General features: G+C 40.0%; 2 protein-coding genes across 2 annotated transcripts; both read left to right on the forward strand.

The window, feature by feature from the left end:
* Positions 1-532: 532 nt before the first annotated feature.
* adam9b (ADAM metallopeptidase domain 9b) lies at positions 533-12,317 on the forward strand (the record flags this gene model as incomplete). The annotated part of the gene is made up of 16 exons (XM_080747293.1): positions 533-547; positions 1,348-1,427; positions 2,039-2,231; positions 2,371-2,433; positions 2,783-2,854; positions 2,993-3,162; positions 3,365-3,455; positions 4,215-4,345; positions 4,925-5,090; positions 5,587-5,679; positions 5,887-6,082; positions 7,253-7,358; positions 9,035-9,215; positions 11,264-11,350; positions 11,461-11,566; positions 12,181-12,317. The coding sequence occupies 16 exons, from the start codon at positions 533-535 to the stop codon at positions 12,315-12,317; spliced, it is 1,887 nt and encodes a 628-aa protein (XP_080603419.1).
* Positions 12,318-14,265: 1,948 nt separating this feature from the next.
* pstk (phosphoseryl-tRNA kinase) lies at positions 14,266-17,305 on the forward strand (the record flags this gene model as incomplete). Its single annotated transcript, XM_080747294.1, has 6 exons — positions 14,266-14,547; positions 15,090-15,351; positions 15,712-15,913; positions 16,433-16,508; positions 16,626-16,719; positions 17,097-17,305. The coding sequence occupies exons 1-6, from the start codon at positions 14,332-14,334 to the stop codon at positions 17,303-17,305; spliced, it is 1,059 nt and encodes a 352-aa protein (XP_080603420.1). The 5' UTR covers positions 14,266-14,331.

The raw sequence follows: 17,305 nt of genomic DNA on the forward strand, positions 1-17,305 counted from the left end.
CGCAACAGTTTACAACCAAGGTGAGATCTCATAGTCTATTTTTGTACAAACATTTTGTCTATGAAGGAACGGGTTCATCTGAATGAAAACGTGCTGGAAAATTACTTTTCGGCTACTGTTCGGTTATGCATGTGTAGCCATGGTGAACTTGAATCCAGTTTTTACATTGTGTTTTGGTGCAAATTGGCCTACATGTTTTGGTCGTTCTTGTGTTTTGCAATGCAAAAGCAACAAGCAGAAAGCTTCACTCACATTGACAGACGCCCCCCAGTTAAACGTGTCCTGTCCAGCATCCATATATTTATAGGTCCTGTCCTGTCCTATCCTGTTTGTCTGGTCAACCGGTAGGCCTATCATTAGTGGATATTGATAGCCTACTGAATGATAACTGACATAGGCTACTAATGATAGCTGATATACTAATAATAGCCAATCAATTTATTTGCAATGTGTTTCTTTATTTTTCAGAATTTCTCCATGACGAAACAGTTTTATCTTCATTGTGTTTTGTTACACCTCAAATTATTCATAGATGGACAAGGAGCACGTCAGAAAAGGTGTGTGTCTGTGTGGTAACAGGTCAGGTGGGCAACTCGGACATCTGGGCACCAACATTTGCCATTTTGTCAAATGTTAAAAATCATTACATGCTTAAACAGTTTACAATTAAGGTCTAATATTTCTACGATTGCTACAAATTGCTACCAAACCTGTATATTCTCTCAAAATATTTTATTTTGGAAAACAATTCTACTTTGTGTGTGTGTGTGTGTGTGTGTGTGTGTGTGTGTGTGTGTGTGTGTGTGTGTGTGTGTGTGTGTGTGTGTGTGTGTGTGTGTGTGTGTGTGTGTGTGTGTGTGTGTGTGTGTGTGTGTGTGTGTGTGGCGCGCGCATGTCTTACTCCTTATACCTCTTTTTCATATGTATAATTTCAGACAGATGGAAAGGAGAGAATTTCATATTCCATTAACATAAACAACAGACAGCACATCATCCATCTAACAAGAAACAAGTATGTTATTGTTTCAAGCATTTTCTGAATGTAAATAATGGATGACACTGCTGAGATGAGCCTACAATGTACATGCTTAAGCTATCTGTGTTTTTCATGTGTTTGTCAGGAACTTTGTATCCCCAACATTAGTTCAGTATTCTCATGGCATAAGTGGGATCCACAAATCCACATATCCATGGCAAGATGTAAGTAAATACGAGCAATACTAAATGATCTAATTTTCTATTATTCTGTATGTTAAACTGGTTTAAATTATTTGTCACAAACTATCCAAAACAATATATTTTTTTATCTACCTAAAATATACATACTATTTTGTTGTTGTTGCTCAGGAGGAGCATTGCTTTTATCATGGGGAAGTGGAAGGATATGAGAGCTCACTTGTAGCTCTCAGCACATGCACTGGCCTGAGGTTTGTCATTCTAATTCTTTTGAAGGGTTGAGCCAAAGCCTAGCCTTGGGTACCCTACCCATGCATTGTTAAGCAGAGCCTTACCCCACAGAGACTACTACATTGACTGTCTCACATTAGTTATTTGCTTCATTTGGAAAATGTCATGACTTGTTTGGAAGATACTAAACGTACTTGCTGTTGCTGGGCATGTATAAAGGCCCTGCCCAAATCCTTACTCTAACAACAAGCCTGTGAACCTTTGTAGACGTGTGAGGAAAAACATAAAACCTTTGAACTTGGAACAGTGCCTAACCACAACATCACCCAAAAAAACATGCTTAACATTGCCTAATGTTAATGCATGCCCAACAGGTCCATTAGTATTTTCAAACTCTTTAACAATGAAATTGGACTAATTCCTGAGGATCTGGCCTTGTTTGAATGTTGGATATTGCATACAATTTTGCCAAAGTTTAAATTAATTGCACTTTCCCATGAGTGTCTTTCAGTGAACCCTGAAGTGTGCCCTTTATGCAATCTCGTTTTGAGTGGCATTTTCTTTTTTTTTTGCTGGCTTGTGGCTTAATTTCGCATTTAATTGGATTTTCAAATAACCTGCTTCCCTGCAGGGGTGTGATCCTCCTTGGTGATAAGAGTTATGGACTTGAACCAGTGCCCCAGTCTCAGAACAATGAACACCTTCTATACCTCCTCAAGGACATTGAGTCAGAACCCTTCGTCTGTGGAGTTGCCAGTGGCACATCTTTAACAGAGAAACATTCACAGTTTGAACCTGGGCAATCGCTGACCTCACTCCTACGGGTTAGGCTGAACTTCACAGTACTACAGTCACCTGAACAGACATTTACATACAGTTGTATAAGTCATTGCACTGGGAAATTGCTGAGGTTTTAACTGATCGCTTTACTTTTCATGTCTATTTTTCATCCTCTTTCAACAGAAAAAACGCAATTTGCCACAGACCAGTTATGTGGAGTTGGTGCTTGTCGTGGATAATATGAGGGTGAGAGGGTTTCATTTTCTTAACCACTTTCAACCTGGCATCCATATTTTGGGCATGTCATTATAGGCCAAATGTTTAAAAAGATCTACAAGCTCATCCACAAACACATTCACATTGTGAGTGTATATTTGCTCTTTTCAATATTCATACGGTAGTATACAGAATTATATGGGGCTTAAGTGGGTAAAATATAACAAAATACAAATGCGTATTTTTGATGAGTTGTTTACCTTATCTCTTTTTGCTGAGAAATTCACCAGCTACACAAAATATGACCAATGTATCATAAGCTTCAGGCCACTGTCAAGGCATCATTATTTCCATCTCATCTGTGTTTTTATATTCCTAGTATAAATATAAGGCAGGAAATGAGACGGCAGTGCGAGAAGAGATGGTGGAAATGGCCAATCTACTTGATGGGGTGAGGGTTTGAATACATTTTCAAATGATTGAATCTCCTCTTCTTAATTACAACTGCTTGTGTATGTAGAATTCCCAATGCCGTTCTCTTAATTAATTCTATTTTTCATCTTGTCTGCATTCATGTTGTTCATTCTAGTATTACAAGAGGCTGAATATCAGAGTGATGCTGGTGGGCCTGGAGGTTTTCAAGGAATCCAACCCCTTTGATGTGGACGGGTCTGCAGGAGAGGTGGTCTCAAATTTTGTGAAATGGAGGAAAAACAGCCTGCTGCCACGGATTAAACACGACATTGGGCAACTCATTGTGTAAGGAAGTGCTCCATTGTTTGGTGAAAACGGTGCTAAAAATAGTGTCGGGCTTAACAACTGTCATTGATTATATAATATTAAACAAAAGAGATTTCTGCCAAAGGCAGCTTTACAGATCTGTTGTTTGACATGTCATTTGATCTTTGTCACCTTTGTCTTGTAATAGTTTCAGTTTTTCCAACTTTACTTTGTTTCCCAGCGGGCGTCCTGATCCCTTTGCCGGCGGGGTGCTGGGTATGGCCTTTGTGGGCACCGTGTGCTCGGTAGCTTCGTCCGGAGGGATCAACGTGGTAAGTTCAACTCCCTTTTAACTTCTTAGCACCATCTGACACTGGTGCTGCGATGCTGTGATCTTTTTGTTTGAAAGCTGATACGGTCTATATTATTTATGAAGAGCTCTGTTAGGTGTGTTAGAGTTATTTTCACAGAACCTGAATAACACAGGATTCAAACAGGTTAGACATTAAGATCAAACCACTAACCCTTTAGCTTGTGGAATTCCACATATGTTTTATCATGTCTTCAAGACTTGATAATGTCATGACAAGACAATAATTCAGAATGTGAGGCTGTTTTGTTTGCATTGGGTGTGTGCTGCATGGCATTGTCTATTCACAGCTAAACAATTTTTCCATTACTGGCATTTTCTCTTTAAAATGTTACCAAACTTACCTGAATAATTTAGTAAATGTTAGTTTAACCATTAATGTACATAATAAATAAAGTAACTACGCAATGATATTTTGTATGTTTGGATTTCCTATCCCAAGCAAGTTTCAAGTCTCTGCAGGTTGTTTTTCAAGCCATACTGAAATTAATCGAATCCATTGGCTTTCTTGAAAACAAAAACTATGGTATGATTATTGATTTGGAAAATGGTCATCAGTAATGTCAAGCATAATATGCTTGACATACTATATTATAGTGAGATTGTAGTCAGTGGACTAAACAAACCAGCCGGTATGGACCTGTTAATGCCTTTTATATTGTAGCATAAACGTTTTGTTTTATGTGATAATGTACTCATCTCAGTATTGTCTTCACTACAGTTCAGTGGTGACAATCTAATCGGCACCTCTACAGTGGTGGCTCATGAAATGGGCCATGTCCTGGGCATGAACCACGATAGTGATGGCTGTAACTGTAATGGGTCCTCCTGTATCATGGCACCCACTGCCAGGTAGGAATTTAGACGTAACTATGTGACTCTGTTTACCGGTTACACAGCTCAGAGTTAATAGGAAGAAGAACCATCCTTTCTATTCCAGAATGCCAACACTCCCTGTCCCTCAGGTACTTTGCTATTCAGATAGGCATGTCATTGTCAACACCTATCTGAATAAAAAAGTGCCTGACGGACAGTTCTGGGAGTGCAGCACAAATTGATTGATTGAAGAATTTATTTGAAGTTTGCATAGGAAAAGGTACAGTTTCATGACAGTACAGATCACTGGTACACGGGCAACTAAAATGAGATCCTAGTAAGCTTTCGGCTTATTTACACAGGAACCACTTTATGTATCTCATATAACATTAAAAGACAGGCGGATAGAACACCGTACTTTGCATAGGGAATTGTCAGTGACAAAAGGGACCATATTCTGGTGTGTGTGCACCCGACAGGGAGTATTTCTATATTGCAGTATTGATACTTTTCCTTAAGTAAAAAGTACTTTTTCCACCACTGCTGTTTAGGGTTTGTACTGTACAGTGGCCTGCTGGTCTGCTCAGTGGTGATGTGTCATGTTCTCCCCCATAGTGGCGGCACCAGCTTCAGTGTCTGCAGCGGTCGTGACTTTGAGAAGCTGATCCTTCGTGGTGGTGGGATGTGTCTGAGGAATCAGCCCACAAATATAGTGGGCATTGCACAATGTGGCAATGGGGTTCTGGAGAAAGGAGAGCAGTGTGACTGCGGCACACCAGAGGTAAAGTACCTCTCAGAGGATATCGCCACAACACATGCTAGGATACTAGATTTACTGAATGAAGATAGATGTTACACAGAGAAAAGAGATTTGGAGGATTATTCTGGTGCTGTAGTTCATATTAATATCTGTTGATTGGTTGTTCAGCAATGCAATCAGTTTAACTCCTGCCACTGTGAATGACTGGCTATGGGAAGCCAATTTATTCAAACGAACAGTAAATTGCCCTTTAATTTATCTCTGATTTTGATAATCAGAAATAACGAGTGTATACAAGTGTCCTTTACAAGTACCCAGCCTGCCCTAGGATCAAGTTCCCTGCCCCTCAACAGCTAACACTAAACAATGGCCAGGACCAGACAATATGATGATTTTATTCATAAATAGGTCATTGAATAAAAACATTTTTTGGAGCTTTCTTTCTTTGTCTGCATGTCTTGGTGATGTGATATTATTGCACTCATTTCAGTACATTCTTTGTTACTCTGACCCGCAGGAGTGCAAAGATGATAAATGCTGTGACGGGTCCACCTGCAAACTCACCCCAGGGTCTGCCTGTGCTCAGGGAGAATGCTGCAATAGCTGTCAGGTCAGCCCGATTTACACGAAATTCCGTCTTATCGCTCGCTCGCAATTTTCATCGAGCCATGTCTTGCCTTTAGGCAGAACACTGTCACGTGCATTGCTTACAACTTTATTGAATAAAGAGAATAGATACATTTGGAAATAAATACCTCCTCACCTCTGTAATAAAGATATCTCCTGTAACACGGTTGAATGTCGTGCTGTGTTTCAGTTCAAAGTTGCGGGAACACAATGCAGGGAATCTGTCAACACCTGTGACCTGCCAGAGTATTGTAATGGCCAGAGAGGGTTTTGCCCAGAAGACTTTTACATCATGGACGGCCTAACCTGTGAAAACAACGCAGCATACTGTTATGAGGGCCGCTGCCAGACATATGACTATCAGTGTAAACATCTTTTTGAACCAGGTACGTTTGATCAGATGCACACTTCATGACTCGTAGCTAATTAATCACATGAATGAACCTTAGCGATCCTATTCTGGTCATGTCATAATAGGCGAGCAGAGCATTATGTGAAATTGGCCAGAAATGGCAGATCTATATGCTCACGACATGTTGAAAATGTAACTCATTGTGAGCTTATAGATCTACTATTGTTTCTGGTAAAAGAATCTCATAGCTAGATGATCAGAAATCCCCACCTGCTGATACACGTCAGGTGACAATCACGTCAGGTGACAATCTAAATTCAATTAATGGTGTGAAACTGGGTGGAAAGGCAGAACTAATGGAAAGACTTTAGGTTGGCCATTTATATGGTGAAGGTTTTAGTTGTGTGACATCAATTACATGAGGACAGTGTAATTAAAGGCATTATCAGTGGTCATTTGAAGAGGCTTGTGTTTCAATTCCAAGTACTCAGACACTGTCAAGAGACATATGTATGAAACACAGCCCCCTGTGATGTTCTGAATGAGTTGTCAGGCAGAATTCAGAGCTTACAGCAAAAGCAATGAAGTGTTTTCTTTTTATCTTTTGCCTGTACTTTGTGAGAGTAGTTTTGTCCACACTTGAATACCTGAAGAATAAGTACAGGGCTGAGGACTAGGCTGGAGCCATATAATGATTCAAGACTGTCCCTGTCCACCATTCCTCACATAGATAGGCTGTGCGCAATTTACCACACCCAGAAATCACACCAACAGGTACAAAAAACCTAATGCCCACCTGCCCTCCCTGTGTCACAATCATTTGAAACCCCATGCCCTAAACAATGCACTAGCTGTTTCTCTATCTAAGAGACCTTCAACTATGAAAGAGCTCTTGTTCTATGACAGATCCTTTGTCTTTCTCGGTTCAAAAAGGAGTATGGTCTAGTCTCCAGATATATATTTTTCCTTTAAAAAAAAGTATATGAACCAAATGTCGTCCATGTGCAACATTTAGAAATTACATGGAGACATACAGACAAACCCTGTTCTAAAGGGCTTTCAAATGAATGGATTTTATTCATTTGATCCCCCACCCCAAATATTTGTTGGACAACCTAGTCTACACAAAGTACAATGGCATTAAGATCAATCTTTTCTCCTTTTTTCCATATTTTACTTAACATAACATTACTGTTTTTGGCAGATGCGACAAAGGCAGCAGATATTTGTTTCCAGCATGCAAATGTAATGGGAGACAAGTTTGGAAACTGTGGACTAACTGGATTAGGATATTTAGCATGCAGTGTAAAGTAAGTATTCTTGTGTGTGTGTGTGTGTGTGTGTGTGTGTGTGTGTGTGTGTGTGTGTGTGTGTGTGTGTGTGTGTGTGTGTGTGTGTGTGTGTGTGTGTGTGTGTGTGTGTGTGTGTGTGTGTGTGTGTGTGTGTGTGTGTGTGTGTGTGTGTGATTATTAACAGCATGCCCAGCATAAATTTGACAGGATCATGCTCGCTAGAACTCGTGGACGTTGAAGCCACGTCCACAAAACATGTTGTTTATTAAAATGTTTAGTAGTCCGGGAAAAATGGGGGTGAACGTGGATTCGCCTGTAAAAGTTTTTTTCTCAACTGATTCTTGTAGCTTGGGGTCACCTCTTAAGGATTCAAGAGGATGACCAGTGATATCCATTGAGCATTTTTTTTTATTATTAACCCCTCAATGCCTGAAACATGGGCTCCCATTGACTTTCTATACAGGAGGAAAATACCCAGAAAAAGATTATTTTTCGGGGTATTTAAGGAGGATCTGAGGGGTTTGTCATGATGCTGAATCCATTGCAGGCATTTGTTTTGCACCAAAAACATTCCGTGGGCTAGAAATAGCCTCAGAAAACAATACACGTATGGGTGAGTATTCATGTTAGTCGGAGGCCTTAGGGGTTTTTTTTCTCGTGCTAATCAGTCTAAAAGTGCAAAATTTTGCACAGATGTAGCTCAGGGCTTGCTCTAATGATTTAGCTAGGGCGCCCGAGTCTGCGACATTCGGGGTCGCCACAGCGGCCAAATCAAGTTGGGCTCCCATCGACTTTAGTGATGAAAAGTGATGAGTCATCACTTTTCAGAGTTTTTTGGGTGTTGTGGTGACCCCGAAGGTCGCCGACCTAGCTAAATCATTAGAGCATGATGCAAAATGTTGCACTTTTAGACTGATTAGCACGAGAAAAAAAACCCTAAGGCCTCCGACTAACATGAATACTCACCCATACGTGTATTGTTTTCTGAGGCTATTTCTAGCCCACGGAATGTTTTTTGTGCAAAACAAATGCCTGCAATGGATTCAGCATCATGACAAACCCCTAGTTAGACCCCTCAGATCCTCCTTAAATACCCCGAAAAATAATCTTTTTCTGGGTATTTTCCTCCTGTATAGAAAGTCAATGGGAGCCCATGTTTCAGGCATTAAGGGGTTAATAATAAAAAATGCTCAATGGATATCACTGGTCATCCTCTTGAATCCTTAAGAGGTGACCCCAAGCTACAAGAATCAGTTGAGAAAAAAACTTTTACCGACGAAACCACATTCAGCCAAAAATCACCGTTTTTTTTCCCGGACTATAGGTAACTAAGACGCCTTTGAGCTGAGTTTGGTGGCAGTTCAGGGCGCTGTTTTTCCCTTTTCTTTGACGATGGCTAGCCTGATTCTTTCTCTGTTGGTTTGTAACAGCGCTATTGCATTTCTGCCTTCCAGTAGCAGTGGACTTGACAAATCCACATTGACATGGCATTATTTTTGATGTATTAATTTGTCATTAACTGCACACTACCCAGGCCAATCTATTTCAAACTGAACACTCATTTAGAATGTGTGAGCAAATGGACGGGATAAATCCCCTGAATGTCCTTTTTAGATGTTGCTTTATTGTGATTGTTGCATATAATACTGTCTGTGGGGAAACAGTCATTTATTCTCCTCTTATGGCCACTGCAGAGATGTCATGTGTGGGAAGGTCCAGTGTACTAATGTGGATGTCAACACACCGCCTCCTGGAGCCAGTGTCAGCAACACAATTATTAATGGCGAGAAATGTGTGAACGCAGACTTCAACTTTGGCCCTGATACACTGGATCCTGCCTACGTTAATCCTGGCAGCCCGTGTGCTGAGGGAAAGGTAGGTGGTAGAACCACAGATATAAAAAGCTAGATACCTCATCCGCCGCTGCAGTCCATTGGCGCGACTGGTAAAACAGGACTGGTGGAACTGTGGAAGGCACTCTGCCACCCCAGGGACTGATCATAAGTCCGACCTCTCAATATTCCTACCAGGTTAACACACAGGAAGCGTCCTTCAGAATTCCGGAAGCTTGCCAGTCCTCTTTTACCAACGCCCCAGAGCCGGAGGAGGCATCTACCTTTTTATGTCTATGGGTAGAACACCTATATGGCGTACATCTACATTTAATTGAGGGGCCTGGGTGCAAGAGTTGCAGTAGCCCAGGGCCCCACTACTCATACTTAACACCAGTGGTTCACGTGATGCTAAATTATTTTATCACTCAACAGTAAACGAACCAACATACCGTACAGTATAGTTGTGTACAGGGTATCTGCACATTTCTAAAGTTACAATTTTGATGACATTTAAGACCTTTTTAATAACAAATTGTCAAATATTATGTAAGAAAGAGTCAAACATGGAAAATACAGTAGCTGACCCAAAAGCCTCACAGTGCGAGGCGTTGTAAAATAGTCGAACTACAAGCTCACAATATTTCTGTGGAACAGAGTCAAACAAAATGTTATGCCTCAACTCCTACAATTCCAAGTTGAATACTTGTCAGGGTAGGGCGTCCCAGTTCAAATATTATTATTTTAAAGGTGTATTCAGTGATAATGAAAGTGGCCGGGGGTCATCTTGTCCCTTACTGGCCTTACAGCGTGGAAATGTTTAGTTTTGTATAGATTTTTTACACCATTATAATGTTCTCTTTTGATCATTAGACCCAATCACTGAATATCGGTAGGCCTACGTCTCCAGCTTCAGGATATCTATGATACTGATTTACTACGAGACTGTGGCATTTTATGAGTTCAGTAGTTTACAATCTAGGTATTTAGCAGACATAATTAATTCAGAGTGACTGTGGTTCTCAAAACTTTTATTTTGACCATCATAACTAAACATCATAACATAACTACGGCCATACTCTACCCTGATTGGTCGAGGACTGGCTGCCCACCTCTGAAAACCAAATCAAGCTATGTTCGTAACACGGGCCATGGTGGAAGTCCTTATATGGTCAGCACACATTCTATTGAGGAGAATGAATGGAAAATGTACAAATTATATTTTTATTTGAATGAAATACAATCACTGAATATACCTTTATTTTAAGGGGTCACAGGCGGCCTGAAAAGTTTGGGAACCGTTGCTTTTGAACCACTGTGCTGGATATTGTTTCAGCAGAAGTGATTAAAGTTCCTCAATGAAATCTACACACAAACACTCGCTCAGTTGTTCAAATGTTTGAGGAACTGTTTTCATACAAGAACAATTGGTATGCAGAAGGACAAATGTGACCTGAGAAGTTCCAGGGTGTGTTTTTTTTTTTTTTTTTTTTTTTTTTTTTGAATAATATGTTTATTAATTTTTCAAACATACATTATTTGGACAACAACACACTATACAATACACAACACTATACAAGAAAAGGAAAAATAGACAAACAAACTGAAACAACAAAAACAAAAGAATAAACATAACAAGCTCAGGCAATAAGATAAATACATGATGAGCGAAGCACACAATCCCCAGCCCCCCCACAACCCCCTCAGAATGGAGAAGACAGGCACCCGAACCAGATCGGAACTAGATTCACTGAGCACAGTTCAGCACCAGTCAAGAAACTTCAAGACAAGTGAAACAGCGACAGATAGAAGTCAAGGCCGACATGGGAACCCTTTAAGCACAGTAGCAGACAGTGTGGGCCCGATAAATCTTAAGTAGGGGTCCCAGATTTTATAGAAGGCGTCTATCTTGGAGTGTAACATACATGTTATGTATTCACAAGGAATACATTCCATTATAATATTGTCAGGGTGTGGTTTTTAAAATAAAGTTCTGGCTGTGGAATTATTTTAATGAATTCCTCTGTGACAGTCTACAAAGTGTTCCATTGCTTCATCAAGACATTTTTTATTATTTTTTTCCCCTTTCAGACTTGCATCGACTTCAGTTGCGTGAATGCCTCTTTACTGCGGTCTGACTTGCCCTGTGATGCCCGGAGTACCTGCCATGGCCGGGGGGTAGGGCATAAATGTCTTCACATTAAAGCACATCCTGAGGTCAATGTACTGTAGATGGCAATACATTTCTATAATGTTCAAATCTCACATGGTGGTTGTGTTGTCCTTAGGTGTGTAACAACCAGGGTCACTGCCACTGTGATGTCGGATGGGCTCCACCCGACTGTAACAAGCAAGGAAGAGGTGGCAGTGTAGACAGTGGTCCAGCTCAAATAGGTTTGTTTTGGTCACTTTCTTCGGTTTTATTTTCCAGCTTCTGTGCCAAGGGCCAAAATGGCTCCAAGGTAGCTGTGCCACGGTTTTGTATGTTTTTCTTTACTATGCAATGAAAAAAAATGATTTTTTTTTTATAATTTTTTTCCACACAGAAACGGACACAGTTGTTGTGATTCAGTGGCAAAAAGAATTTTGTCAATCAGACAAATGGTTCCAGAGATAGAGCTGTTTGAATCAAAAGAAGTGTCCATCCACTAGAATGGACACACATTTTCACACATTTTCTCAATCAGCTAAACGAGGGAGCCAACACACAAACAGAGAAAAGCATCTTTCTGATCTCAGGTCATTTTGACATCTTTAAAAAAAAAATGAAAAAAAAAATCTTTCTATATAAAAACCGTCATAAACCGTCATTGGCACACAGGGCTATTGGAAAAAAACAGTCAAAACCATCATCTGGCACAGAATGAGTTAATTAATGTTGGTCGGTATGTAGAACTCATTTATTGAGATGTTAGTCCAGTGATAATCACAGTACTTAAAATAAAGCTGTGGAAAGATTGCAGGCATACTACAATTACTAATTTAACTTCACATCTATTGTACTCCAGATCACTCTCTTAGGAATGGCCTGTTGATCTTCTTTCTGTTGATTGTCCCCGTCCTGGTTCTGGTCATTTTGGTACTGCTGTATGTCTTCAGGAGAGATTCTCTGAACCCTTGCCTTAAATCCAGGCGTCACAGGTGAACTTGGAACTCCATTATGCAACATTAAACGAAAAAACATATATTTGTTATACATTTGTTTGTTTTAGCAGTCAAGCGTGTATAATGTATCTAATCATGGTATTCTTATCAAACTATCTTATACATTGTGTTTTTGCAGGTCAAGAAGCAATGCCCGAAATGGTCAAGCAAATGGAAATGTTCAGGCCAGTCCCACAACACAGCCACCAATACAAGTTCCTCCTGCTAAGGTACCGTAAACAATGTCTTTTGCCAACAACATGGAAGCCAAGGTTTTTTTTTGCCATGAACGTTTTTCCTTCAATGGGGTGATGTAATTGAAAATAGAACCAGGAACTTTAATCAGCCAAACGAATAGATCATTCAAATGTTCAGATTTTGTCATGAGGAGTATACTGTAAGCTAGATTTTCTCAGTGATGATTTTACAACATGGAAAATGTAACGGTTTTTGTTTCCTTTTTGTTTTCCTTTTTGTTTTCCTTTTTGATTTAAATGCTTTCAGCCTGGCATTCCACTAGATACCTCAGCTCAACTTCCAGGGTAAGAACTGCTAAAGCTAAAGGATCATTTCTATATTTATTCGATATTACCTGTGTTTCTTTTTTATTTGGCTGAATTTCCACACAACCTGTCAGCAGTGGTGTAATGACCAAGTACATTTACTCAAGTACTGTACTCACTACAATACAATAATTTGAACTAGTTTTGATTATTATTACAAAACATGCATTACCCACTTCAGCTGCCATTTGAAAAGATCCTATCTACAAGATCAAAATGTGTCGTGCTTGTAGATCTGCTATTTAAAAAAAAAAATCTTTACATTTGAACACATGAAATGGGACATTCTGCATAATGAGTACTTTCTACTTTTGGTATTTAAGTACATTCTACATTGTGAATGGGTGAATGCACATCTCTGTAAAGCGCTATATACCATTTTGCATTCTAATACCAATACTTTTACACAAGTACATTTTCAATTCCGGACTTTTACTTGCAACAGAGAATTTTAAAATGGAGTACTTTTCCACCACCACCTGTCAGTTTCAGGTATGGAGAACTAGATTACTGGAATGTGGAAGGCAATGCTGCGGCGACAACACACCAACCTCAATCTCTGCCTGGCCCGGGCGTCCCTCCCAGACGTACACACTCGCCTCAACCACCGCAGGGCCCTGGGGTCCCCAGATCCATCCCACCCAAAGACATACCATAATGTTTTGTGGTCGTCTGACAACTGCATTTTCTTTTAACCACTTTATTTTGTTTGTTGGCAATTTCATGTTGAATGTTTGAAATGGATTTACTCAACATTGTCTATTTAATAAGATGCATTTGTACACTGTGATATCATATAACCTCTTGCCAGCACCTTTATAAGGTGTAGCAACTAGTTGGTAGTAGGTTAAGCCGGCAGTCTTATCCTTGTTCCTGGAATTGAATATTTTATATGTTAAGTACTTTGTTCTTTTCACACAGAATTGTCACAAGCTGTTGTACATTTTATGCTATTGTATATTTCTAAAATATTTTAAGATTGATTGTTAACTTTTTGAATTCTAATTGTAATAAAACAGTATTAAGGATGTCATTTGAACTATTAATTATTTATCAAGCCCTGTTTTATACTATAAAATAATTGAAGTGTGACAATCTTCAAGCTCACAGCATGTCGTATCTGAACTTGTAGATTGGCTGTTTTTTTTGAAGAAAGGGAAAAAACTTTTTTTTTTGGGGGGGGACACATCTTATATTTTTGAATATTTATGAAAGATTTTGACCATAATAAAACACGCCCAAAATAGTGACCCCAGGTTGAAGGTGATTAGTCTCTTGTCCCTGTAGTACTACATTCGTTGCTGCATGGGGCAGTAATGCGCCACAATGTATCCAATCCACATCAAAGAAGAAGGGTGAGAATGCGGATATGGATGGACTCGGCAGTAAACAACAACAGTGACCCCAGAACCATGCAGTGAACATAATGGTTCAACACCCAAATCAAACTACATGGATATAGAAGAAAACGCTGCGCGGTCACGGGTGTGCCTGTGTGTTGTGTGTGGTTTGCCTGCAGCTGGAAAGTCCAGTGTAGCTCGACGGATCAGCACACTCTTTGCAGAGCAGAGACTGAGATGCTCTGTGGTCCATTATGATGACCTGATCCCAGAGGACGCTTTTAGAGTTATGGAGGAGGGTAACCATGGTGATATGCAGCACCAAACGGTAACTTATCTATTTATTTGTTTATTTATTTTTTATTCAAGTGACACTTTACAGGGAAATTAAAAGAACAACATGCTGGTAAAAATCCCTAGAGTGTACAAAATGGAAATTGTTCATTTATATTATAAATATATTATATTATTTGTATTGTTTATTCCACTGTTTCTCAGCATCGGGTCCGGGGACCACCAAGGGTCCCCTCTAACCCTGAGAGTTTACAAATGAAAACAAAAACAAAACAGGGGGACCAGACAGACTGTGGCTTAATGCTTGCAGCTGTTCAAACTTGGGTTCTTTGAAATGAAAACTGTTGAGAAACACTGGTATAATCGTCAATGAAGAGTGTCTTCTATATGAGTACAAAGGACCCCAATAGAAACGAGCCTTTTTTTGGCTTTTAAATCCTCTTAGCAGATCCTGTATTGAACTGTACTTTTCCTGTGCTGCTAATAACGTATTCAATAAATTAAATCAAGCAATCCCTGAAACTTCAAAGACTGTATAGCACTGTAACTCATTAGTCATTTCCATTTTCCTTTCAGCAAACTGAATGGAAGATGTATAGACAGACAGTGCTGCAGTGCATTGAGCAGTTCTTGGAGAAGCCACAAGTGTTAGCAGAGCCACCTGCCTCTTGCCCCCTAAACCGTGCCGCTTGGAGACGATGCGTCCAAACTGCGCTGGCATCGGGCAGCGCCCTGGAGGGCACCTCTCAGACCGAGCCATCACCTCTAGTCTTTCTCCTGGATGACAATTTCTACTATCCAAGCATGAGATATGAAGTGCACCAACTCGCAAGAAAGTGTAAGTTCCAATGGTGGACGAAGTGTTGAGAATACTTTTCTGTTTCTGGTTTGACACAAATCTTGATCCGAAGGTCAAAATTCAGTTCATTCAGATCTACATGCTCACAAGTTGTTTGCATGTATTGTAGATCTGCTATTTTCACAATTTGTGCCTCTAATATTTGACAATTAAAATTGTCCCTTTAGAAATCTGCATAAACCCTATACTCTTAAACTTTATGTTAGTTTGTTTACTGCTGAGTGAGAAAACAATGTTGGACATTAAGTTAATTAATCATCTGGGGTTGATCCACAGGTTGAGGACCACTGTAGGCCTACTATTGGGTGAAATTGATGTTTTGATGGATGTTTAATGCAGATTCACTGGGGTTCTGCCAGGTGTACCTTCACTGTCCTGTGGAGACGTGCATCAGCAGGAACCAGAGCCGATCCACTCCATTACCCAGGGAGGTGATATTGGAGATGGAGGAACGTATGGTGTCGCCAAATCCACAGAAGAATTCTTGGGAGAAGAACAGCATTGTCCTCAACACCACAGATAGCTTGACCAAAGGAGACATGTAAGTCATCCCCAAAAACTTTAATAAACTTCTTTAACCCTGATGTCCCTAGTGCAGGGGTCTTGGGTTTTCAGGCCAAGGACCCCTTAGTTGACCCCTAGTTTCATTGTTTGGCAGCACAATCATCAGTGTATGTTGGATTCATGTCAATTTGTGTTTTAAAATATTTAACCACTTGGACCATCAATACTTAATAAACTTGACCTTTCACTCTGTACTTAGTCAGCTCTTTTTCCCCTCTACACCAAACCTTGTTTCCGAAAATAGCTGATCGCGCTGCGAGCCATTGTGAGCTTGTAGTTCGGCTATTTTTGGCTTAAGTTCTCAGAATATGGACACTAGGGTTCAAGTGGTTAATATAAAAATGTTTTTCTTTTTTAATATCAGCTCTACGAGCTCAGTGCTTTGTGGTGCGACACGTTTGTGCTTGGAGATGGGCTATTTTGAAAATGAAATCGAAAAACATTTGAGTATTGCCTCCCTGTCTTATTTGCATGTATGTGTGTGACATGCCTTCAGACAGAAGTTGATGGAGTTCATCTTGTTTGCACTGAACAACCCATTGAGTCCAGTGGAGGATCACACGGCGCAAAAGGCAAGTGTATACTTCCTACCTCAGACATGCAGAAAGTGATTGCAGAGTATAAATACTCAAACTATTGTAGCGTAAGCTTTAATTCAGTAAGTCATTCCATTGTTCTCTTTTCGTCAGGAGGCTGACCGCTTGAAATGTGCCACCAGTGTGATACACCAGGCTGACCAGGCCTGTCGACGCCTGGTCTCTGAAGCCATGAAGAGTGCCAGAGGTCTGTGTCCAGTCTTCATTTTCACATTTCATTTCAGTTTAGTTCAAGACAGGGCAATAGATCTTTTTTTAAAGACTGTAAATTCAGTGTACCTCTTTGGCATTCTCATAAAGCAAAACATGTTATATACTGTACATTTTGGAAATGTGTGTTTGAACAGCTAAATCCCAACCAGTCTCCAACATTTAAGAAAACACCAGTAAACAATGTTTTGTCAGGTGTGGAAGAAGTCCACTTTGGTTAACTTGTCCAAGCTCCTTTTAAACGAATACCAGGAAATGTACAGTATATTATCAATATAATATTATTTCAGATTGTGTGATCAGAAAATGAGCATGGACATTTAAAAATGGCTCTTCTTGCTGCTCTGGTTCTAGAAAATAAAGCGCCACCTGAGAGCTTGAGGTCTTTGGCAACAGAGCTGAATGAATCCAAGACCAGATTTCTTCACACCATGCGGAAACAATTCCTCGAAGACCTAGCTGCCACCCAAGAAGAGATTGATGTTGACCATGTGGTGAAAGGAGCGGTGCATGTTTTTGACCATGATAAAAATGAAATCTTGTACAGATTTCTTCAAAAATGA

The sequence above is a fragment of the Nannobrachium achirus genome, assembly GCF_963921795.1.
Source record: "Nannobrachium achirus genome assembly, chromosome: 18".
Lineage (NCBI taxonomy): Eukaryota > Metazoa > Chordata > Actinopteri > Myctophiformes > Myctophidae > Nannobrachium > Nannobrachium achirus.